The sequence below is a fragment of the Geotrypetes seraphini genome, chromosome 10 (genome assembly GCF_902459505.1).
Source record: "Geotrypetes seraphini chromosome 10, aGeoSer1.1, whole genome shotgun sequence".
NCBI lineage: Eukaryota > Metazoa > Chordata > Amphibia > Gymnophiona > Dermophiidae > Geotrypetes > Geotrypetes seraphini.
This window is the reverse complement of record NC_047093.1, coordinates 99,336,820-99,363,569: the sequence shown is the minus strand read 5'-3', so window position 1 is coordinate 99,363,569 and position 26,750 is coordinate 99,336,820. Positions and strand designations below refer to the sequence as shown.

The following is a 26,750-nucleotide window of genomic DNA, read 5'->3' as shown; positions in this document are numbered from 1 at the left end:
CTCTTCATTTCTTTCATATCTTTGAGCTGTTCGTAATGGTTTTCATCTACAGCTCTTTGATTCCCAACAGTATTTCTCCATGGTCTATACTGCCCAATTTTCCATTCTTGGAAACTTTATCAAGAAGTTGAATTTTTTTATGGTGGTTTGTTCCCTCTTGTTTCAAAGATAGAAACATAGAAAATGATGGCAGAAAAGGGCCACGGCCCATATAGTCTGCCCACTCTGACGACCCACCCCCTAACTACCTCCATGAATAGATCCCACATGCCAATCCCATCTTTTCTTAAAATCTGGCATGCTGCTGGCCTCAATTACCTGTTGTGGAAGATTATTCCAGTGATCAACCACCCTTCCGGTGAAGAAGTATTTTCTGGTGTCGCCATGAAATTTCCCACCCCTGATTTTCAACGGATGCCCTCTTGTTGCCGTGGGACCTTTAAGAAAAAAGAGATCTTCTTCCACCTCGATACGGCCTGTGACGTATTTGAACGTCTTAATCATGTCTCTGCATTCCTCGAGTGAGTATAGCTGCAACTTACCCAGCCGTTTCTCATACGGGAGATCCTTGAGTCCTGAGACCATCCTGGTGGCCATTCGCTGAACCGACTCAACCATCTGCATATCTTTTTGATAATGCGGCTTCCAGAATTGTACATAGTATTCCAGATGGGGCCTCACCATGATCTGTACAATGACATTATGACCTCGGGCTTACGGCTGACGAAACTTCTGCAGATACAGCCCATGATTTGTCTAGCCTTGGTTGAAGCTTTCTCCACTTGATTGGCAGTCTTCATGTCTTCGCTAATGATCACCCCTAAGTAACGTTCTGCTACAGTCCTTGCTAGGATCTCACCATTTAGGGCAGTGGTCTCAAACTCAAGTCCTTTGCAGAGCCACATTTCGGATTTGTAGGTACTTGGAGGGCCTCAGAAAAAAATAATTAATGAATTAATGTCTTATCAAAAAAATGACAATTTTTGCATAAGGTAAAACTCCTTATAGTTTATAAATCTTTCCTTTTGGCTAAGTCTTAATAATAATATTATAATTTATAGCTAAAGAGACATATGATCAAGAAACTGTTTTATTTTACTTTTATGATTATGATAAACATACCGAGGGCCTCAAAATAGTACCTGGCGTGGTCCCTGGGCATGTGGTCCCTGGGCTGCAGGTTTGAGACCACTGATTTAGGGTGTAAGTCCTGCATGGAATTTTGCCACCAAGGTGTATGACCTTACATTTTTTGGCATTGAAACTTAGTTGCCAAGTCTTCGACCAATGCTCCAGCAGGAGTAGGTTCTGCGTCATACTGTCGGGCATTGAGCTTTTGTCGGGCACTGTGCTTTCATCTGTTGTGCTTTTGCCTAAAATGTTGCATAGTTTGGCGTCATCCGCGAATAATGTAATTTTACCTCGAAGCCCCTCTGCCAAGTCTCCTATGAAGATGTTAAATAGGATCGGGCCCAAGACCGAACCCTGCGGCACTCTGCTGCTCACCTCTGTCATATCGTAGAGGGTACCATTTACCACGACACTCTGAAGTCTGCCTCTAAGCCAGTCCCTAACCCATGCGGTTAATGTTTCACCCAGTCTCATCGAACCCATCTTGTTCAATAACCTTTGGTGTGGGACGCTATCAAACGCTTTGCTGAAGTCCAAGTACACGACGTTCAGGGACTCCCCTACATCCAGCTTTCTTGTTACCCAGTCAAAGAAGCTGATCAGATTTGATTGGCAGGACCTTCCTTTTGTAAAACCATGTTGATGGGGATCACGTAGACTCTCCTCGTCCAGGATCGTATCCAGTTGGCGTTTGATTAGTATTTCCATAAGTTTACTCACTATCGATGTGAGACTCACCGGTCTGTAATTCGCAGCCTCCGTCCTGCATCCCTTTTTGTGGAGTGGAATGACATTAGCCGTCTTCCAATCCAACGGGACTCTTCCTGTACTTAGGGAAAGATTAAAGAGTGCGGATAATGGTTCCGCCAGGACGTCACTCAACTCCCTGAGCACCCTGGGGTGTAGCTTGTCCGGTCCTATAGCCTTGTTCACCTTGAGTCTTGATAGCTCATCGTAGACACTGCTGGGCGTAAACACAAAATTTAAAAATGGGTCTTCCAAGCTTTCCCTGGTCAGCAGCTGAGGGTCGGATCCCGGCACCTCGCAAGTGAAAACCGAGCAGAAGTATTCATTTAAAAGTTTGGCTTTATCGGAGTCCAATTCTGCATAGTTCCCGTTGGGTTTCCTAAGGCGTACTATTCCATCTGTGTTTCTTTTTCTGTCACTAATGTACCTTTAGAAGGATTTATTGCCTTTCTTGATGCTTTTTGCAAGGTTCTCCTCCAGTCGGAGCTTGGCCTCCCTGGCACCCGTTTTGACTGCTTTGACTTGGCCAGATAGTCTTCCTTGGATTCTTGCTTCCCTGATTGTTTGTAGAAGATGAACGCTCTTTTCTTTTTTATGAGGTCTGAGATCTCCGAAGAAAACCACTGTGGTCTATTGTTTCTTCGCCGTTTACTTACTGATTTGACGTAGCACTTGGTTGCTTCATGTATGGTTGATTTCAGAATTGTCCACATTACTTCTACATTATCTGTTTCGGTTTGGTTTTGCAGCGCCCGATGGACGAAATCTCCCATGCTTTCGAAGTTTGTGCCCTTAAAGTTGAGGACCTTGGTTGATGTGCTTGACTTAGTGAATCCTCTCCTGAGGTTGAACCGTATCATGTTGTGATCACTGGAGGCCAACTTGTCGCCTACTGAGACCTCTGTGACACTTTCTCCGTTGGTGAGTATTAGGTCTAGTATCGCTCGATCCCTAGTGAGCTCTGATACCAATTGTCTGAGTCTTGCTCCCTTTATAGAGGTTAATAGCCTCCTGCTGCCGCTGGTTGTAGCGGAAAGTTTGTTCCAATCCACATCTGGCATATTGAAGTCTCCTAACAATACTGTGTCCCCACGCAAGGAGATATTCTCAATGTCTTTGACTAATTCTATATCCATGTCCTCCTGTTGTCTTGGAGGTCTGTATACGATGCCAAGTTACAGGCATTTGTCCTTCCCCCTAGCCAAATTCACCCAGAGGGATTCCCCGGTGTACTTGACATCTGCGATTTTGGTAACTTTGATATCCTCTTTAGTGTGCAGTGCTACCCCTCCTCCCAATTTGCCCTCTCTGTCCCGCCGAAGCAAGTTGTATCCCGGTATAGCCATATTCCACCCATAGGAGTCCGTGAACCAAGTCTCGGATATCGCCACCACATCTAGGTCGGCGCTCCTCATTTCTGTTTCTAATTCCAAAATCTTATTGCCCAAACTGTGGGCATTAACGTACATAGCTCTCCATACCTTATGTTTGCTATGTCTATGTGTAGATATTCCTGCTTGAGCTGTAGTGCTGTTTACAATGTGTGTACCTGCCTCTAACTCGGAAGTGCAGTGTGTACTTACCTCAGAAGTGGATTGGCAACTTACCTCGCCAGGTTGAGTACATGCGCTAGGTTGAGTACATGCGCCAGTACATGAGTGGGTACCCTCCCCCAACTTACCTAGTTTAAAGCCCTACGAAGTAGGCGGGCTAGTCGATGTCCAAAGACGTTCTTTCCCCTTCTGGTCAGGTGGAGTCAGTCTGGTCCCTGTAGTCCTTGCAGCGCCTCTCCATGGTTCAGGAATCCAAAGTTCATCTCCCTACACCATCCGTGCAGTCAGTCGTTTGTCCTCTTGATACGGTCCTCCCTAGCACTTCCCTTGTCCCTCACTGGGAGGATCGAGGAGAAGACCACCTGTGCTTCCATCCTCTTCAGCTTCTCACCCAGGGCTCCAAAGTCTTCAGCCATTTTCTATGGGGTGTTCCTGGCAGTGTCGTTCGTTCCAACGTGGATGAGAAGCAAGGGGAAGGATTCCAAAATTTTTCTTTTTCTTGACGATTGGCTAATAAGCAATGCCTTCCCTCAAGGGATGCTCTCAACAACACAGTCAACAATCCTGTTTCTTCAGCAGTTGGGATTTGAAGTCAACTTCAACCTTCTCAAACTCTTCAATTCATGAAGGCCCAGCTTGATATTATTCAGCTCAGGGCATTCCTACCTCAGCAAAGACAATTTGATTCAACTTGCAACCAGGCTTATCACCTGCTATCCATCCCAGCAGGCGGATGATGATATTATTGGGTCACATGGTGCCCACAGTCCATGTTACTCCATTTGCGAGACTCCATCTCAGGACATCTCAGTGGTCCCTGGCCTCCTGATGATTTCAAGCTCTAAATCCACTCTCACAAGAGATTTCAGTCACATTATCATTTCTCAAGCTCTAAATCCACTCTCAAGAGATTTCAGTCACATCTTCATTTCTCAATCTCTGTAGTGGTGGATGATTTCCTCAAATCTTTCCAAAAGGTTGCTGTTTCAAATCCCTCCGCAACAGAAAGTTCTGACCACAGACTTGTCCAAATATGCTTTTCATCTGGACAGACTTCCTACACAAGGTCAATGGTCCACCTAAGAACAGAAATACTACATCAGTCTCTTGATACTCAGGGTCATTCACACTGCTCTCAAAACTTTTCAGCAGCATGATATCGAATACGCACAGTCAAGTCGCAATGTATTACAGAAACAAACAAGGAGCAGGTTCTATCATTTGTTGTCAAGAGGCCCAGAAGATTTGGAACTGGGCTATTGCTCACAACATATTCCTCAAAAAGGTCTATATTCAAGGAGACAACAATTTTCTCACCAACAAACTCAACAGAATTCTCCAATCACACGAGTCGATATTCAACTTCATGGTCTTGCATCAGATTTTCTCTTGGGGAGGGGGGAACTCTCAGATAGACCTGTTTCTATCCTCCCACAATCACAAGCTGCCTCAATTCTGTTCCAGATAATACTCTCTGCAACGTCTAGGGGCAGATGCTTTTCTCCTGGAGTGGGCGCATAAATTAATCTCATTCTCAAGATGCTAGTCAAGCTAAGCGTGAATTGGCCATCATAATCCTGATAGCCCCTCGGTGGCCCAGACAACCCTGATTCTCCCTTCTACTTCAGTTCGATGTCAAGGAATCAATACCACTGAAGATCTTTCCATATCTTCTCACACAGAGTCAAGGATTTCTTTTAAATCCCAGTCTACAATTTTTGCACCTGGCAGCTTGGTACCTCTCGGGATGACCTCCGCTGGTGTGGATCTTTCGGATCATGTCCATCTCATTTTGGATGCATTTAGAAAACCTTCATAGTAATGCTACCAACAGAAGTGGACAAGGTTTTCTATGTGGTGTACTCTTCATCATTATCATCAAGATGCTTCATCCTCCTTTACTGATTCAGACAAATGGTGACGGAACCCACAAGGGAAAAAGCGATATTGGATCTGGAGAGAGTATCTCTAATGTTCGAGTGGGTGCTCACCTGGGTAGTAGCGATCATCAAACGGTTTGGTTTGATATAATGGCTAAAGTGGAGAGCGGCCGCACGATACTTAAAGTCCTAGATTTCAAACGTACGGACTTTAATGCAATGGGAAAGTACCTGAAGAAAGAGCTGTTAGGATGGGAGGACATAAGAGAAGTGGAAAGACAGTGGTCTAAGCTGAAAGGAGCGATAAAAATGGCTACGGACCTTTATGTGAAGAAAATCAATAAAAACAAGAGAAAAAGGAAGCCGATATGGTTCTCCAACCTAGTGGCTGAGAAAATAAAGGCGAAAGAGTTGGCGTTCATGAAATATAAAAAAAACCCAAGAAGAGAAGAGCAGAAAGGACTACAGGGTGAAACTGAAAGAAGCCAAGAGAGAGATACGTTTGGCGAAGGCACAGGCGGAAGAACAAATGGCTAAAAATGTAAAAAAGGGAGATAAAAATTTTTTCAGATATATTAGTGAAAGGAGGAAGATAAAAAATGGAATTGCTAGGCTAAAAGATGCTGGGAACAAATATGTGGAGAGTGATGAGGAGAAAGCAAATGTGCTAAACAAATACTTCTGTTCTGTGTTCACAGAAGAAAATCCTGGAGAAGGACCGAGATTGTCTGGCAAAGTTACACGAGAAAATGGAGTAGATTCTGCGCCATTCATGGAGGAGGGTGTTTATGAGCAACTTGAAAAACTGAAGGTGGACAAAGCAATGGGACCAGACGGGATCCATCCCAGGATACTAAGGGAGCTCAGAGAGGTTCTGGCGAGTCCTATTAAAGACATGTTCAACAAATCTCTGGAGACGGGAGTGATTCCTGGGGATTGGAGGAGAGTGGATGTGGTCCCTATTCATAAAAGTGGTCACAGGGATGAAGCAGGAAACTACAGGCCGGTGAGCCTCACTTCAGTTATTGGAAAAATAATGGAAGTGTTGCTGAAAGAAAGGATAGTGTACTTCCTTGAATCTAATGGGTTACAGGATCCGAGGCAACATGGCTTTACAAAAGGTAAATCGTGCCAAACGAACCTGATAGAATTTTTTGATTGGGTGACCAGAGAGCTGGATCGAGGACATATGCTAGATGTAATTTACTTGGATTTCAGCAAAGCCTTTGATTCAGTTCCTCATAGGAGGCTGTTGAACAAACTTGAAGGGCTGAAGTTAGGACCCAAAGTGGTGAACTGGGTCAGAAACTGGCTGTCGGACAGACGCCAGAGGGTGGTGATTAATGGAAGTCGCTCGAAGGAAGGAAAGGTGACTAGTGGAGTCCCTCAGGGTTCGGTGCTGGGGCCAATCCTGTTTAATATGTATGTGAGTGACATTGCTGAAGGGTTAGAAGGAAAAGTGTGCCTTTTTGCAGATGATACCAAGATTTGTAACAGAGTAGACACCGAAGAGGGAGTGGAAAATATGAAAAAGGATCTGCAAAAGTTAGAGGAATGGTCTAATGCCTGGCAACTAAAATTCAATGCAAAGAAATGCAGAGTAATGCATTTGGGGATTAATAATAGGAAGGAACCGTATATGCTGGGAGGAGAGAAGCTGATATGCACGGACGGAGAGAGGGACCTTGGGGTGATAGTGTCCGAAGATACAAAGGCGAAAAAACAGTGTGACAAGGCAGTGGCTGCTGCCAGAAGGATGCTGGGCTGTATAAAGAGAGGCGTGGTCAGTAGAAGGAACAAGGTGTTGATGCCCCTGTACAGGTCATCGGTGAGGCCCCACTTGGAGTATTGTGTTCAGTTTTGGAGACCGTATCTGGCGAAAGACGTAAGAAGACTTGAGGCGGTCCAGAGGAGGGCGACGAAAATGATAGGAGGTTTGCGCCAGAAGACGTATGAGGAGAGACTGGAAGCCCTGAATATGTATACCCTAGAGGAAAGGAGAGACAGGGGAGATATGATTCAGACGTTCAAATACTTGAAGGGTATTAACGTAGAACAAAATCTTTTCCAGAGAAAGGAAAATGGTAAAACCAGAGGACATAATTTGAGGTTGAGGGGTGGTAGATTCAGGGGCAATGTTAGGAAATTCTACTTTACGGAGAGGGTAGTGGATGCCTGGAATGCGCTCCCGAGAGAGGTGGTGGAGAGTAAAACTGTGACTGAGTTCAAAGAAGCGTGGGATGAACACATAAGATTTAGAATCAGAAAATAATATTATTATTTTTTTTTTTCAGGCAGGGTTCCCTGAATGGAAAAATCTTAATACTCAATATAGTCTGCAGGTTTTATGTTTCCAGGCGGATTTCTTGGGTCACCAAGCCGCAAAATGGTACAAATTGATATATGGATTTTTAAATAAAAAAAAGAAAACTGGTCTTAGGGATATTTGGAGTATTGAGATTGGACAGACAATTTCTGCATCTCAATGGCCACGATTTTGGTCCTGGAGATTAAGATCTACAAAGTCAGCATCTATGAGTCAAACATGGATGTTTTTATTACATAGAGTATTATGGACCCCTACGCGCCTGCAAAAGATAGATAATACTAGATCCAATAGATGCTGGCATTGTAAAATAGAAATAGGGACGTTAGATCATTTAATTTTTTTTTGTCCCTGTATAAATGCCTTTTGGAATCTGATTTGGCCCCAAATTAACAAATTACTAGAAAATCATGTAGGACTCTCATATGATACCATACTATTTGGCACTGCAATGAGAACTCAGAGTCCGATCTCAGCAAATAATAACAAGCTGCTATTAATATTGACAGGAGTCGCCATACAACAAATCACTCAAAATTGGAAAGATTATACCAAATTAAATTTTATGTTCTGGTGGAACTCTGTCTGTCATATCTATAAAATGGAAAAAGTAATAGCATTACAACATGGGAATCTTCATAATTTCATGAAAATTTGGCAACCATTGACTAATTATTCTAATGATTAGACTTCTTAGCACAATCACAGTACTTATATAGGAATGGGGAGGGTTATGCATAATTTTTGGAATCATTAATTGTAAAAATAGGGAGGGATTTAAAACTTTTGAATATATATAATTTATAATATATACTTTATATAAATTAATGTTGTATTAATGATAGATACAATGATATATAATAATTAATTATATTACTTGAAACTCTATTATTGTAATAATTGAAAAATTAATAAATAAAAATTAAAAAAAAAAAAAAATAATAATATTAAATATTGAACTAGGCCAGTTACTGGGCAGACTTGCACGGTCTGTGTCTGTGTATGGCCGTTTGGTGGAGGATGGGCATGGGAGGGCTTCAATGGCTGGGAGGGTGTAGATGGGCTGGAGTAAGTCTTAACAGAGATTTTGGCAGTTGGAACCCAAGCACAGTACCGGGTAAAGCTTTGGATTCTTGCCCAGAAATAGCTAAGAAGAAAAAAAAAAAAAAATATTAAAAAAAAAAAAAATTTAAATTGAATCAGGTTGGGCAGACTGGATGGACCATTCGGGTCTTTATCTGCCGTCATCTACTATGTATGTTACTATGTAGTATTGGATTATCTTCTTCATTATCCAACTCAGGTCTTACAGCCTCTTCAGTCAGATTTCATCTTAATGCTATCAATGCTTTTCATGGACCAGTCAACGGTAAATCTTTGACTGCTCATCCTCTTGTTTCCAGATTAATGAAAAAACTTTTCAATATCAAACCACCTGTCACACCACCTCCAGTGGGTTGGAGCCTTGATGTTGTTTTCTCTCATCTGATGAGGCCTTCTTGTCTACTAATGTCTTCGGCTCTTCTCAAATATCTCACTTGAAAAGTGGTATTTCTATTCTCCATTACTTCCGCTCATCAAGTAAAGCGACCTCCAAGCGCTGGCAGTGGACCCGCCTTGCCTCCGCCACCACCGCACATTGGGCGGAAGGTTTCATCGTATTGTCTACAATGACACCTAGATCCCTTTCTTGGGTGCTAACCCCCAAGGTGGACCCTAGCATCCAATAACTGTGATTTGGGTTATTCTTCCCAATATGCATCACTTTGCATTTGTCCACATTAAGTTTCATCTGCCATTTGGATGCCCAGTCTTCCAATTTTCTAAGGTCCGCCTGCAATTTTTCACAATCTGTATGCATTTTAACAACTTTGAACAGTTTAGTGTCATCTGCAAATTTAATCACCTCACTCGTCGTTCCAATTTCCAGATCATTTATAAATAAGTTATATAGCACTGGTCCCAGTACAGACCCCTGCGGCACTCCACTGTTTACTCTCCTCCATTGAGAAAAATGACCATTTCTCCTCCATTGAGAAAAATGACCATTTAACTCTACCCTCTGTTTTCTTTTTTTTTTTTTAAGTTCACTTTGTTTATTGAATAATAAGGAAAAGGAAAAAATATACATCATGAATCAATAAACAGTGTACAGAAATTGGCAGAGAACAACATAATAGCATAGGTTATTTATCCTCTAAAGATGTGGAAACGAAAAAATAATAATCACATAATTAAAGAGATTGTAAGTAATCGTCAATGGGAGTCCAAATATCACTTAGTGAAGATAAGAAATTGGTCTTTTTCTTGTCATTAGCATGTTGTTCGAATTTTTTATATAAACATATAGAGTTCCACCAAAAGTGAAATTTAAAAGAGAAGCGGATTTCCAGTTTTGCAAAATATGTTGTATACCAACAGATATCAGTATATCAATCAATTTTGGATCGCAGGTACAAAATTTAAAGCAAGAGTGGAGAGATCTCATAATAATAATGGCAAAGGATAATTCAGCAGTATAGTTGGTTATTAATCTAATTAAGGACCAAATTTGTGTCCAAAAAGATAAAATTTTAGGACAGCTATATAACATATGTGCTAGGGTACCAGGGCACTTTTGACAATGCCAACAGAGATCATCATTTTTTAAATGTGCTAATTTCATTCTATGTGGTGTCCATATCGCTCTTCTCATTAGGAAATATAAGGATTGTGTCATGCTAGCTGAGAGAAGAGGTCTATTTACTTTCGTCCAAAATCTAATCCATTCTTTGTCTGAGATTTGTGTATTCAGATCTTGCAACCATTTACGCTGAATGTCTATATTGGATAAGGGTTGTCCTCCTTGTAGAATTTTGTAGAAGTATGATATTGCTTTTCATTGTGTCTCAAGTAAAGAGGCCCATGTACTAATGCATGAAGTAGATGAGTATTGTATGGAAGAGAGAATAGTGGTAAGTAACAGCCATTGTGCATGTTTGTCAGAAAGGTTTGGGTAGGACGCAATAAGATCAGCGAAAGAATGCAGAGTGTTGTTGTGTTAGAGCTGTTGGACCTGCCATATACCCAATTTACTCCAGGACGTCCACTGAAAAATCCTTTTGTTGTGTTTAATGGCTGGATTGTTCCAGAGGGCCATATTTCTTTGAGCGAAAATCGAGTGAGAAGCCTTGTGGTCTAGTATACGAAGTGCGGCAGTTGTGGCTATGAACAGAGAGAAGGATTTGAGTCTTGAAGGAATAGACAGAGTAGGCACTATATTGATGGGGATTGGGTTGCATATTGAAACCTCGAGCTCTAGCCAGGTGGGTAGTAAAGAAGCAGATTGGGAGTGAGAGCATATGATCCATTGTGATCCATATTTAGCTAGTGATGCTATTTGATAATTGCGAAAATCAGGAATGTTTACTCCTCCATACATCCTGGGTGCTTTTAGTAAGTTTAAAGCTATCCTGGGTTTCATAAAGTGTAGCATGTAATAAGCACCATCTTCCTTCCAGATCAGTTTTTTGAGAGTGTATAACTATAGGTAAAGAGGATCTAATATAAATGGAGACACCATTTTTTTTTTTCTGTGAAGGAGAGAAAATAGGAGCATTATAACCTGACAGGGTGGTTCTTAGATTGTCAGCATGGGAAAGATGGGTTTCTTGAAAGAGGACAATATCAGGATTCAATGATCTTACATAATTCGACACTTTTTTCCGCTTAATACAATGATTAAGTCCATTGACATTAAAAGATAGTATATGCAAATTAGTCATAAAAAGGAAACATTACCATTATTATGCTGGTTTTGGAATAAAATCATGTATGTGTGTTAGCAAACAGAGACATGGATAATTTCAAAGAGGAAAACCAATTCTGAACCTGTATATAACAACAAAATGTCATACCTAGAAAAGGCAAACAGTGCCAGAGGAATGACAAGTTAAAGAAGAAAGCTAAGAACGGGTGGGCTTGAAACCTCATGAGCAACCAGAGGCAGAAAGGCTGTCACTTCATCACAGTGCAAGAGTGAAAAAGGCTGATATCATTAGCACACTAGGACTGTGAGAAAATAATACATTTAAGTTTTGAAACACTTGTGAGATACTAGGGAGACATAGGATTAGTGCATCTTAATAGATTAGATATACATCTGAAGATCAGCAGGATTCATGTACGTTACAGTTTTGTTATTATGGGTTACAAGCATTTTCGCCAGGTAAAGCAATCCGAAGCGGGCTCCGATGCCTTTAGATCTTGTCGCAATTGTAGGAAAAGCTTTCTCTTGGCCGCGGTGGTTTTGGCCAGATCCGGAACGAAAAGAATCTTCTTGCCCTGGCACAGAATCTGTTTTTTTTCCTTAGCTGAGGTTACAATCTTTAAGGCATGTTGGTAGCGCAGCAGCTTGGCTACGATAGGTCGAGGTGTCTTCTGGTTCGGAGCAGGCCTGGATGGAACCCTGTGTGCGCGTTCCAGCGGCGGGTCGAAGGTTATATCTAGCAGAGATGGAATTAAGGTTTGCAGAAAAGCGATGGTGTCCGATCCTTCGGACGACTCAGGAATTCCAAGGATGCGTACATTGCATCAGCGGCTTTTATTCGACAGATCTTCCAGATCCGACTGCAACGCGGCAATGTCTTTACAGTGCTGCGGTATGAGGGAGATGTTTACAGCGTGTTGTTGTTTGAAATCCTCTAGGGCGTCTATTCTGTGGCGTGCATCGGTGAACTGTGCGTTTAAAGCTTCTATTTCAGCTTTAATAAGCTGAGATTCTTCCACTTGCTGGGACATGAGATTTTTAAATGCCCACATCTCTGTTAAGATGAGCTCGAGTTGCGATTCCACTGAGATTGGTGGCAGCTTTACGGGAGAGGCGACCTCGTGTTTAGGCCTCTTACCGCTAGTGGGTCCAGATCCGGATTGCTCCGTCTTAGATGGTTTGTTAGAAGACATGGCAAATAGCTACGTCGAAGTAGATTGCTCCGGTTCGGGATTGTAGCGTTTCAGTATATTTAGTGAGCTAGATAGTTCTTATTTAGTCGCACCGTGGCGAGGAGAGCTCAGTCGGCACGTCCGGAGGCCATGATCGTCAGGCCACGCCCCCTCTACCCTCTGTTTTCAATCCGATAACCAATTCCTAATCCACAAATGAACTTTGCCTCCTATCCCATGACTCTTTAATTTTCTCAAGAGCCTCTCATGAGGATATTTGTCAACAGCTTTCTGAAAATCTAGATACACTATATCAACCGGCTCACCTTTATCCACATGTTTATTAACACGTTCAAAGAAGTCAAGCAAATTGGTGAGGCAAGATCTCCCTCGGCTGAACCCATGCTGACTCATATTTGTCTACGTGTTCCACAATTTTATTTTTTATAATTGTTTCCCAAGAAAGAGTGTAGGTGCTTGAAGAGCTGGGACATATATTTCTTTATTTCAGAAGAAAGAGACCCGACACTGTCAGTGTTTCGGCTTTTAGCCTGCCTCAGGGGTCTTTTGTGCAATCATACAATTTTCCCAAAAGTTTGAATAGAGAAAGAGAACAAGATTTGCTTCTGTGAATTGCTGAAAATAGTTAAATCAAAAATTGGGACCAAATAAAAATAAAAATTGTATGATTGCTCAAAAGACAATGTCGGGTCTCTTTCTTCTGGAATAAAGAAATATATGTCCCAGCTCTTCAAGCATCTATACTCTTTATTGGGTGATATTTGGTTTGTTTCCTTTTTGTGTGTGTGTTTATAATTGTTTCCACCATTTTGCCCAGTTCTGAAGTTTGGCTTACTGGTCTGTAATTTCCCGGATCTTCCCTGGAACCCTTTTAAAAAATAGGCGTAATATTGACCACCCTCCAATCTTCAGGTATTACAGACAATTTTAGTGATGGGTTACAGATCACTAATAGCAGGTCAGCAATTTCATGTTTGAGATGGTATGAAGAAGTTCTGATCTGGAGAGATTTGTCAATGGCGACGAGACATGGGTGCATTACTGCGACCCAGAGAGCAAAAGACAAAACATGATGAAGTAAAGGAAGTGGTGCTCACCTAGCTTCAGGCACAGCCCAAAAACTGCTCTGCAGGAATGCAGTAGCTAGTTGAATGATAACAAATGCGTTGTCTTGCATGAGGACTATGTGAAAAAGTGATATGTTCAGTTGCTCACAGTTACTTCTATCAAAGCCATTAAATGTATACTTACCTCGGATAGGAACTATTTTTTAGCCCACTAACTGGGCACCTGGATAAAGTTAGGGCACTCTTTTTGCTGAGCTAACTTCTGGGGGCCTGGATATTCACTAATGTCTGGTTTAGGCCTGGCTGTGAATATTTTGGTTAATTTCTGCCTGTGACAGTCCGGACCTTGGTAACTGCCACTTCCTGTGGACTCAATAGCTTGGCCTCGTAATGTTCTGCAGCAAGATGGAGGGGGGGGGGGGAGAAATTCCAAAAAGGATGTCTGTACTGCTCAGATGTGGCCTCCTGAACAATGAAAAGAGAAAGCAAGTCAGATGTAGCCATTTAACTAATCCCACCCCCTTTTACAAAGCCGTGACAGCAGCTGCCACGCGACAAACGCTCAAATCTCTATAGGCGTCGGAGCGATTACCACAGCAGCAGCCGCCGCTGTCGTGGCTTTGTTAAGAGTCCTAAGTTATTTTTTTTTCTATTTCATAAAATTTATATTCTGTTGTAAATGAATTCAAAATAATCTGTAGCTGTTGTTAAAACATGATATCAAATTCCATAAAACAATTTAATAAAATTGTATCTATTGTAATCGTCTTTGAATATGTGTCAGTTTTAAATTAAAATTCATTATACCAAAAAAAAATGTATTTTACCTTTGCTTTTTGATTTACCCTCATAGAATAGTGCATAGTGTGTATACATGCTTAAGTGTTAGATTAATCAGGTTTCATATTCCGCTTTTACCTATTCAGTTCAAGGTCGGATTAAATTACAAGAGGTTGGGTTAGTTACCCAGAAAGTTACAATGGACGGATTGATAAGGACATTCAATAGGGTTGCTAGTACAGGTAGATCAGTATAACTACCAACACAGGTCATAGTTCCAAATATACTGTATAGTTACAAGTACAAATAGGTCATTGTTGGTTCTTTGTTTTGTCCCAGAAGTTTTATTAGGCAGTTTAGAAATGGGCTTTTACAACTACTTTTTCAGTTACTTCAGGGTTGGCTCCCTGTCTTAGTACAGAAATGTTTTTAGAATTTTTCTGAACCTGAGGTAGTGGTCACAAGATCATAGTATAAATGGTAGTTGGTTCTAGCATTTTGCTAATTGATATTGGATGGATAAGGTAATTTGCCTGGTAGACTCTATATTGTTTCATGCTGGGAATATTAATTGGAAAAGATTTCTGTTGGAGGCACCCTGGAGTAGGATGACCAACTCTGTTAGGTAGTCGGGGTGGGGGGGGGGCATTCCCTGTCAGGATCTTAAAGGCAGTGATGCCTGATTTAAATTTGATCCTTGCAGTTATCAGCAGCCAATGTAGTTTCATATAGTAGGGCTGTAGGTATTCCGATTTCCATAGTTCGTATATGAGTCTTACTGCTGCATTTTGAGTTAGTTGTAGATGCGATAGCAAAGAACTAGAGTTATAACTGTTACAGTAGTCTAGTCGAGATAGGATTAGGGATTGCACTAAAATTCAGTATTTTCTGATGGATCTTAGCTTTCTTATCACAACAAAAAATTGTTTTCTTATTGATTGTACATGGCTTTTCATGGATATGTGGTTATCAATTTCTACTCCTAAGATTTGGGATTGTAGTTCTAATGGAAAACCTATGTCGTCTACTGTGATCCTTAGAGTGTAGCGTGGGTCAGTCGAGGGTCCTAGCCAAAGGAATTTGTTTTTTTTCTTATTTAGTTTGAGGCGGTGGGTTGAGGTCCAATTTTCTTTGATGTGAATACATTTTGACAGTGGTGAAGATATTGACTAATGCAGCTGTTAAACAGGTAGTATGATCATTATAATAATAATAATAACTTTATTTTTATATACCGCAATACCACAAACAGTTAAGAGTGGTTTACAGAGGAAAAGACTGTATACAGACAGTGAAATTGCAAAAAACTTTCAAAATTACATTAACATGGTAAGATTAATTATGTCATCTGCATAGGTGAAATGTTTTATTTGTGCGAGATCTAGGTTGGCTCCCAAGGATTGCAGCAGGAGGTTGAACACTGATGGTGAAAGTGGGGTTCCTTGGGGGACCCTGCTGGGAGGGAGCCAGCTATTAGAATATTCTCCGTTCTTACCTACTGCATAGTTCTGAGTGGTTAAGAAGCCTTGGAACCAGGAAAGGGCTGGGTTGATGAATCCAATATTGTTGAAGATCTCGGTCATTTGATTGAAATCCACTAGGTCAAATGCACTGCTTAGGTTAAATTGGATTAAGACCCTTGCTTAGTATTTTTTTTCCGTAAGTTACTAGTGCCAATTATTTCAACATTTACGTAGATATAACACTTAATTACTCATGTGTAGTTATAGAATTGCCCTTAAAATGTTTGTGCTGAATAAAAATTCCATATTATACTTGGCTTTGATAATCTAGAATTCTAAACTTTATTGAAGTTTTTATTTTTACCAGCTTTTAATATTTTTTACAATTGGCAAAAGAGTATCAGCAGATATTTAGATTTTGGGAAGAGTATAAGTTCAGTGTCTATTTCTATCTGTTTGTGGAAAGTTATCACTGGATCATGGTGGTAACAAGATGGTAGTGTAATATCTGCCCTGAAAGTTGAAGCTGTGAGTTTTCTAGTACCTCTTAGCCAGTCTGATTTTCAGGATGCACATTCATTGCTGATATCCTGAAAAACAAATTTGCTGAATGGTTTTTTAGACTGGCTAGAGAAATGCTGTTCTAGATCTTCCTGCTTCTGAAGCATTGTACCCATAAAGGGTCAAGTGAAACAGTTCCCACCAAGTTAGAGCACTAGGTCAGTAGTGATTCAGGGGGAATACTCTGTCAGTATATAAAAATAATTTTATATTGCAAATCCTCAGGATAAGAGAGAAAAGGATGCTCTAAATTCATCTGGACATTGATTTGCCAGGCCAGATTCCAAGGCATGATCTTTAAGGACAGTTTTGAAATAGCTCAAGATCTGCATTTGAGAGTTAGGCACCTAAATTAGCCCCTTTGAAAAATAATGTAACTAAATATGAAGGTTTATAAAGTGGGCAGCTACAAGTCCAGAATTAGGAGAGGAAAGAAATGTGTTTAGGTATTTAATACTAGGACTCAGTACCAATTTAGGCATTTAATTTAGAAAAATGAATGACTGGTCTAAATTTATGGGCTTAAGGAACTAAGCAGTTTTGTGAAAACTAACCACCTAATTTATTCTATTAACAAATTTACATGTTTTGTGTTATGCTATTTTTTATTCTAAAATATATTTATACCTTACAGTTTCCTTGAAATGATGGAATGTCGTAATCGAGGACTTGCTTCCCCAGTAGCAACCAATGGACAGAGCCCTTCTTCAGGCTCCCAATCCCCCATCATTCCTCCTAGCTCTGCATCAACTGAGAGTTCCAGTCCTGGGACACCTCAGCAGCCTCCTCAACAAGTTACAGCTGGCATAACAGCAGGCCCTTTGTCTCCATTCTCTGTATCACCAGGACCTATAGCAGAAGTACCTCCTTTGCTTGTATCACCCATGCAAGCATCCTCGCCACCGCTTCCTGCTACAGCTCCTCAACAGAAGCGCAGCATTATCTCACGACTTTTTGGCTCTTCTATTCCTGAGACATCCCCTCCTAAACCAGGTATCAAGAATGTTTGCGTTTTTTTATAATTAAATATGTCAGGGAAAATATATAAAATATTCAGAGTAAGCTTTTCAGTACCCAGAATCCTGGATTCAAATGAAGTTTTTGGTTTATACTCAATTTTGTCCTTATTCTGTTTTTAATATAAGTACAGATAACAGTTCTTTTTACAGAGTTTCAGTACTGAAAATATTGGTGGATGCTATTGATCGGATTTGAAATGCATAGTGTAAGTGTGCCCCACTACTGTTATAACAGGGGGTTTGAGAGAACCAGACTCGTGCATTAGCAGACCATTATATGGGGGTCTCATTGATGTGAATAACATGTAGTGGTGGTCAGTGCTGCATGATAGGACCTAGGTCTTTTAGAGTTATGGATGGAGTCCCAGAATTGTAATAGCAAATACCTATGGTATGTTGTTGGGAACTATATATAGATCCAATGTTAATATTGGGCAGAGCTGCAGGAAAGGGTTCAAGATGTATTAGTAAAGTGATCTGTGGTTCCCTAAAGTTCATTTGAGGGTGCTGTAAGTCAGGTCTGAATTGCATAGCAGTACTTTATAAGGGCTTCTAGTACCACATTATCTGGGGATGTATTTGCATAATTGTTCTAAAGAACAGACATAGAGCAGCACAGAATATTACAGTTGCAGACATATACATTTTCCATAAGTTTATATGTTCTTTTTTTGTATAACATAATGACTTAATTAGTGGTGATCTTATGAGCATTAACTTGTTTTGAATAATTTGATCTTTTTTTTTTATTGTGTGATTATGTATTTTGGAGAGGTTTAAGAATTGTATGTTAGTATTTTAATATCCAAGTATGTTTGTTCACCTGTTTGTGTTTTATTTTGTAATCCACATAGATTTTTAGTCTGCAGGATATGAATGTTTTAAATAATTAATTAATGGCTCTGGTATTTTAGATAGATTGTGAGTCCACTGGGACAGATAAGGGTAATGCTTGAGTACTTAATTTTGATAGGCGGTATGTAAATATCTAAAATAAATAAACTTCTAGTTTTTAAAAAATAGATGAAAATATATGTTATATTCTATAATCTGCAATCTTGAGGGTCTTATTATGGTAAATAACCTTGCAGCCTATATGAAGCAAATCAAAGACCATATACAAAAGGGTTTATATATATATATATATATATATATACACACACACACACACACAAACGCATGCACATATAGACATATATGTCTTAGAGAATGACACGGGGAAAAAATCTCCCTGTCACTGCACCGTCCCCGGCCCATCATCCTCTGCACCGCCCCGTCACCGCCGTTTCCTTCACCGCCCCGTCACCGTCATCGCTATCCCTTTCACCACCCCGTCACCGCCACTGCCAACCCATTCACCACCCCGTCACCGTCCCCGCAGCATCCATATAAGCCTCAGTACTGCGAAACACCATGAAGACAGAAGAGAGTCCTGCCACTACTACTACTGCACTGAGAATCTGTTTCAGTGCCTCTGCCCTGTAGTAAAAACAGAACATAAAATAAATCAATTGGACTTGTCCTCCCTTGCAATGACATGTCCCCCATGTTCACCTATAGCTCGAATCAGGTCAATTGTGCACACTAAAAATGCCCACATGAGCACATAGTCAAGCAGATGCTGCAGTACAATGAGCAACAGGAGGATCTGGAACGTGAACGCAGGCAGGCAATGATACAAAAACAGCAGACACCCGACCGATTGCAGCGTTCTGCCATCTCCCTCCCTCCACCTCACCTTAGATGTAGACTGGCACACATCGCTAGGATTCTGCTCCCCTCTCCCATTTCCTTGAAATTCTGCCTATGAAATGTAGCCTTTGCCCCTATCTCAGATTATCCATGCAGAAATTTGCCTGAATCAAGTGCCAAGAGAAAGTACAAAACTGGCCAGAATAAAACAGATTAGGACATGTAGTAGATAGGCCAGGTAGCAAGTTGCCTGACACGAGTGTAAGGATGATTTGGCTACGACCACCACCTAATGGCAAAAGGAGTAAGGATCAGCCTTCAGCTGCAGTGGTAACAGAAAACCAGGCAAAGGGTGGTCACGTAGTCTGCTGCTACCAACTGTTATAACAGAAAGGAAAACAAACTTCCTGGTCTCTCAAAAGATAATATGAAGGCTCATTTTCAAAGCACAGAAACCTATGCCTGGCCACATAAGGATTAGGCTAGTGAGTGGTAGGGAGGCATATTACCAAAAGACAGAGTGGGGGTCAAGTACACCACCTGCACAATAATGTTTAATTGAACCCGATATACCACATGATCCAAACCAGCTCAAGGTGGTTTGCAGAGCCAAAACAAACTGACAAGGCAACGCTCCCTGTCTGAAAGAAAAGCAGTTTTGTACAATATGAGCAGTCCTACTGCATTGCTAGATATGGACCATCCACACCTCCTCTGAAGAGAATGAGTTCCAAAAGGCTGTTCTGCACCTAAGGCCCAACTCACTTGTTACTCATCAGGAGCACCTCCAGCTCCCTGACATTGTGCACCAGAAACTTGCGGAATCCCGAGGGCAACATGTGCTTGGTTTTTTTGTTGCTCCCATAACCAATGTTTGGCATCAGGATCTGGCCCTTGAACCTCCTACGAACTCTATTATTAATACCTCTGGGTTTACGCCAATTTCGCTAGAAGGAAGGAAAGAAAGTTTAGAAGCTTTTGAATATAGAAACATAGAAATAGATGGCAGATAAGGGCCACGGCCCATCTAGTCTGCCCACCCCAATGACCCTCCCCTACCTTTCTCTGTGAATAGATCCCACGTGTCTATCCCATTTGGCCTTAAAATCAGGCACGCTGCTGGCCTCAATAACCTGAAGTGGAAGACTATTCCAGCGATCAACCACCCTTTCAGTGAAAAAGAATTTCCTGGTGTCCCCGTGCAGTTTCCCGCCCCTGATTTTCCACGGATGCCCCCTTGTTGTCGCGGAACCCTTGAAAAAGAAGATATCTTCTTCCACCTCGATGCGGCCCGTGAGATACTTGAATGTCTCGATCATGTCACCCCTCTCTCTGCGTTCCTCGAGTGAGTACAGCTGCAACTTATCCAGCCGTTCCTCACACGGGAGATCCTTGAGTCCCGAGACCATCCGGGTGGCCATTCTCTGGACCGACTCCAGTCTCAGCACATCTTTATGGTAATGCGGCCTCCAGAATTGCACACAGTATTCCAGGTGGGGCCTCACCATGGATCTATACAAAGGCATAATGACTTCAGGCTTACGGCTGATGAAACTCCTGCATATGCAACCTATGATTTGCCTTGCCTTGGATGAAGCTTGCTCCACTTGATTGGCAGTCTTCATGTTCTCACTGACGATCACCCCAAAGTCTCGTTCTGCTTCAGTTCTTGTTAGGATCTTGCCATTAAGGGTGTAAGTCTTGCATGGATTTTGGCTGCCCAAGTGCTAAAGCCACACTAAGGACCCAATTCTGCAAATGCGCACGTGCGGCTGCTCGAGTTCAATCTTCTCCTCAGCTGCAACTTCCTGTTTCCTGTTGCGTCAGAGGAGAAGATTGAACTTGAGTAGCCGCGCGTGCGCAGCTATTTGAAAGCGTGCCGGTCGCCGAAAAAGAAAGCCTGCAAACTAAGGTGAGGTGGAGGGAGGGAGCTGGCTAAATGCTACGGCTACAATCGATCGGGTGGGCGGGCGGGTGGGGGCTGCGGGGACCACACGATCCTTGATGCCTCACTGCGGTGACAAGACCATTCACTGCTCCATGGGGCGGTGAATGGCCTTGTCCCCGTAGCGACTGCTATTTTTCTTTCCCCGTTTCGGCGGGTTACCCGCGGCTAAACGCAGCTAGCCGCAGTTAACCGCCACCGTGTCATTCTCTAATATATATTGCATAAAATTGAAAGTATGCCTATATAATAAATGTCATTATCCTAAAAGCCCTAGTTATGGAATCATGCTATCATACCAAGGCTTACACTTCAAAAATAAGTGAGTTCACTCTTAACAATTTATTTTGTAGGAAAATTACACTTTATTAAAATTTACTCACCTGACAGAATGCTCAAAGCAATATACATAACATATAGAACATTAAATTGTAATATAAATCAAAGTATATCAAAATAGGAAATTGAATACTTCAATAAGAATAAAATTGTACAATATACAGTCAAACCTTAGTTTGCGAGTAACGCGGTTTGCGAGTGTTTTGCAAGACATTCCCGCAAACCTTAACTCGCAAAATGAGTGTTGACTCGCTAAACGAGCTCTCAGCTGTGGTGGCCCAGAGGTAGGTACCTACCTATTGGTGCTGCAGCCCTTTCAGCATAGTGGCTTCCTTCCCTCGTGGTCCCCGTGCGGCTTCACTCCCGCTTCGGCCGATGCCTCTGCCGTCCACTAGTGCCTCCCGGCTTCCGATTCAAGCCGGCCGCCACTCCAACACATGCACACCACGTACAAGCACGCATGACGTCCTGCGTGCTTGTACATGCTGCGCGTGTTGTCGGGGTGGTGGCCAGCTTGACTCGGGAGTTGAGAGGTCCTGCGCCGGCCGCCACTCCAACACATGCACACCACGTACAAGCACGCATGACATCCTGCGTGCTTGTACATGCTGCGCGTGTTGTCAGGATGGCGGCCGGCTTGAATCGGAAGCTGGGAGGCGCTGGTGGACGGCAGAGGCATCGGCTGAATCAGGAGGGCAGCCGCATGGGGACCCCAAGGGAAGGAAGCCACCACGCTGAAAGGGCTGCAGCACCTACAGGCAGGTACCCACCCGTGGGCCACCATAGCTGAGAGCTCATTTTGCGAGTTAAGGTTTGCGGATTATGGCCTATGGGGAACTTTGCTTTGATATACGAGTGCTTAGGCTTACGAGCATGCTTCTGGAATGAATTTAAAACCTCAACACCTCCCCCCACGGACTGGGAGCACTTGGGGCAGAGCGGGAGCAGAGTAAGGCACACTCTGGGCTTGGGAGCGAACGCCACCCCTCCCCTCCCGACGTTGCACCGCTGAGCCAGTTGGAAGGCTCAGCGGGATCTCCCCAACAGTTTAAAAGTTTGTTTTTGCCGGTTTCAGTTTCTTTTACCTCTCGACGGACCTTAACACCTCCCCCCACGGACCGGGAGCACTTGGGGCAGAGCGGGAACAGAGTAAGGCACACTCTGGGCGTGGGAGCGAACTCCGCCCCCTCCCCTCCCGACGGTGCACCACAGAGCCAGTTGGAAGGCTCAGCGGGATCTCCCCAACAGTTTAAAAGTTTGATTTTGCCGGTTTTAGTTTCTTTTACCTTCTCGCTGGTCCTCAACACCTCCCTCCACAACCCACTCTCCTACCCAGACACTTAACACAGCCAACAACCTAACCACTGGAAACTACACTGCCTCTACCAGCAGCCCCACCTCCATAATGAAGCTAATTCCACAAACAAACACCCAGATTATCCTATTAATAATCCTTCTCATATCCAGCTGTAAGGTAGAAGCAAACAACCTACCCAACATTCCCACTAGCTCAATTGCAATCAAAACCCTTCACCCTAACAGGAGAGTTCCAATAGATAGAAACTCCAACCACTAAACAAGCGTTCAACACCCCATAACACCAGCATGGGGAAGAAGAGCAACACAACCCAAGACCAAACCGCACCATAACCCAAATTTACTCATCTACCCTAAAACGATTCACAGAAACCACCACCCTTAACTGTGCCTACTTAAACGTCAGAGACCTAGGTCCAAAAACAGAACTTATAAAAACCTGGATAAAAAACGAAAACCTAGACTGCCTCTTCCTCACAGAAACCTGGCTAACATCGGACACAGACCCAAGAATTACAGAAGTCTGCCCTCAAGGATACAAAATTATAGTGACCTGCAGAGAGAAAAAAAGAGGAGGTGGATTAGCGATCTTACTCAAAGACTCCCTAACCTTAAACATATTGGAAAAAACTTCCACCCCTTCCATGGACCTTTTAGCATGTCAAATCTCTTCCACCGCACTGAAAAACTCACTAAACTGCATGCTCTGTTATATAACACCGGGAAACTGGGCCATGGTTAGATCCGAATTTGAAAACTTCATATACCAAAACTCACTTACAGCAGCACACAATCTTATCCTAGGAGACCTAAACCTTCATCTTGAAGACCATTCATCCAAGCCAGTAGACAATCTACTTTCTTTCCTCAATGCCCTATCCTTCCAAATTTTAAACCCACAAACTACTCATGAGAAAGGACACCAACTGGACATTGCAGCCTTCATGACCCATCAAACATCTACTTCAGAAATTTAAACGTCTAATGGAACCTGGTCCCCATCCCTCTGGTCAGACCACTACACTTACACCTTCAACATCATCTGGACCAAAAACAAATCCAAACCAATATCCAAAATAGTAACCTACACATCACGCAAACGCATCGAGCCCACCATTTTGGTCAAAAGTAGACGAAACAATCCAAGAAGATAACCCCAAAGACTTCATTTCACACTGGGGCTATTTGAGCAACAACATCCTTGATGAACAGGCCCCACTTCGAACCAAAACCAGAACATGCAGACGATCAGACCAATGGTTCGACGAAGAATTACTCCTACTCAAGAGACAATGTAGACTTCTGGAAAGAAAATGGAGAAAAACCAACCAAGATCACACGAAAACCGCCTGGAAAAAAATTAACAAACAATACAAACTTCTATTAAAAGAAAAGAGAAAAAAACATTACACCAATCTAATAGGCACGGAAACCCAAGACACCAAAAAACTATTCCAAATATTAAAAGATCTAACTAACACCATACCCTATTTGACCACTAACAATAACTCCTCCCCTTCAGCCTCCCTCCTAGCTGAACACTTCAAGAATAAAATTACAAACACCAGAGCTACTCTCATTAGTAACCCAACCCACCTACTCGAAGTCACAATACTCCCCACAGAAAATGAATCTTGTGCTGCAGACAGATCTTGGTCCCAATTCCCTTAGATACATTGGACCGAATTCAACAAACTCTACAATAAGTACAGCCACGCATCATGTGAACTCAACCACTGCCCCCCATATCTCCTGTCATTAGCGAGCACTAAGTTCCGTACCTTACTCCTACACTGGATACAAACCATGCTCATAGATGGCATTTTCCTGAATGACCTCAGCGAAATCATAATCACCCCTATCTTAAAAGACCCAAAAGGACCAACAGACCTCTCATCCAACTACAGACCAATAGCCTCAATACCTCTATATATCAAACTAACAGAAGGATTAGTAGCCAAATTCCTCACCAACTATCTCGAGGACCATAACTTACTCCATCCCACGCAATCCGGCTTCAGAACTAACTTCAGCACAGAGACACTACTAGACTCCCTTATCGACACAGCAAGACAACACCTCAGCATTGGAAAAAAAAATGCTGCTCATACAGTTGGACCTGACGGCGGCATTTGACCTGGTAGACCATAACATCCTACTGCAAATCTTGGACTCAATAGGCATCTCAGATAAAGTATACTCATGGTTTGAAGGTTTCTTAAAATCCAGAACATACAAAGTAAAATCAGACAAAGAAAAATCCAAACCTTGGTCCAACCCCTGCGGCGTTCCACAAGGGTCCCCACTGTCCCCTACTCTCTTTAGCCTATATACGGCCTCTCTTGGCATTTACCTGAACAAACAAGGCCTATCCTCTTATAGCTATGCTGATGACATCACCATCCTCATTCCTTTTGACCAACCAATGCTCTTAATGTCAGACACACTACACAGAACTCTAGCTACAGTTACGACTTAGATGGAAGACCACAAACTGAAACTCAACCCAGACAAAACTAAATTCATCCTCCTAGAAAATAACAAGATCCCAATCATAACCAACTTAGAAATTAACTCTATCAACTACCCTTTGCAAACCACCCTAAAACTTCTAGGTTATGACTATTGACAGAGGCTGCACCATGCAACCATAAATTAACAAAACAATACAGAAATCTTTCGCAGTTATGAGAAACCTTAGACAAGTCCGAAAATTCTTCGAAAAAACACAATTTCAGCTCCTAGTACAATCTCTAATCCTAAGTATCCTAGACTATTGCAACATCCTCTACCTCCCCTGCCCTGCAATAATGATTAAACAACTACAGACAATTCAGAATACAGCTCTGAGACTCGTCTATTCATTGAAAAAACATGATCACATTACTGAGGCATTCATCAATTCTCATTGGCTTCCAATCCAGGAAAGAATACAATTAAAATTCTACTGTATACTATTTAAAGCTATAAATGGAGACAGCCCAACCTACCTAAACGACCGCCTCATCCAAACCACTTCTACCAAGCATAGAAAAAAAACACATTCACTTACCCCCCAATCAAAGAAGTAAAACGCAAAAACTATACAACGGACTACTGGCCACTTAGGCAGCGAAGATAGACAACCAAGTCTCCAACCTATTGACAACAACCCCAGACTACAAGATGTTCAGAAAGGAAATAAAAACTATATACTCTTCAAGAAATCCCTTAATAAAGCTTAATACCATGATAAAGCTTAACCCCCCTCTTACCATCCCCTCCCTAACCCCAGATCCTACTTTTTCCTCTCTTGGAAAGCTTCTCTGATCTAACTGTGTAACCCTTCTTCCATAACTCTTTTTGTAATCCGCTTTGAACCGAAAGGTAATGGCGGAATAGAAATCTGTAATGTAATGTAATTATGCTCGTAAGTCAAAGTATCACTGTACATACAAAACTAAAAGTAGCATAAATACAAACCAAAAACAAATCATAAGCATTGGTATACACAATAGAACTGTTTTCATGGTACAAATTGAATCAGAGCGGAACTCAATGCAATAAACTAGCAAAAGCCTAAGTAAAGAAGTCTGCTTTTAAGAGTTCATTAATCTTAAGTAGTTCTCTACATACAACTTCTGTGGAGGAGAGCTCCATAATAAAGGCACAATACACATTGGGAAGAATAATCTCAATAATTCTCAAATACTGAGAACTTCAATAGGTGGCTCAAAGCCTGGTGTCATCAAAAAGACTTTAGGTACATAGGAAGATGGGGTATTACATGGAAAAACAAGAGATTGTATTGTAATGATGGGCTACACCTTACCATGGCAGGAAAAATGAATCCTAGCTGAGAAATTCGGGCAATATGTTTCTAGGCATTTAAACTAGAAGGTGGGGGGTGGCATATGTATGGAGGTTACTTCCAGTGGCCACCCCCAGGGAGACCATGGATACCTTTCAAGGGGCTTTGCTCAGACAAATGGTAATGGAACCTACAAGGG

The 26,750-nt window shown here is 42.0% G+C and overlaps 1 protein-coding gene across 6 annotated transcripts in view; it reads left to right on the top strand.

Annotated features, from left to right (window-relative positions):
• RABL6 (RAB, member RAS oncogene family like 6) overlaps positions 1-26,750 on the top strand; it is a 257,386-nt gene that overhangs the window by 130,451 nt on the left and 100,185 nt on the right. For all 6 annotated transcript variants that reach the window (XM_033960967.1, XM_033960964.1, XM_033960962.1 and 3 more), the window contains one exon: positions 17,084-17,442. In XM_033960967.1, the coding sequence (XP_033816858.1) occupies positions 17,084-17,442 (359 nt within the window). The remainder of the gene's footprint in view (positions 1-17,083; positions 17,443-26,750) is intronic.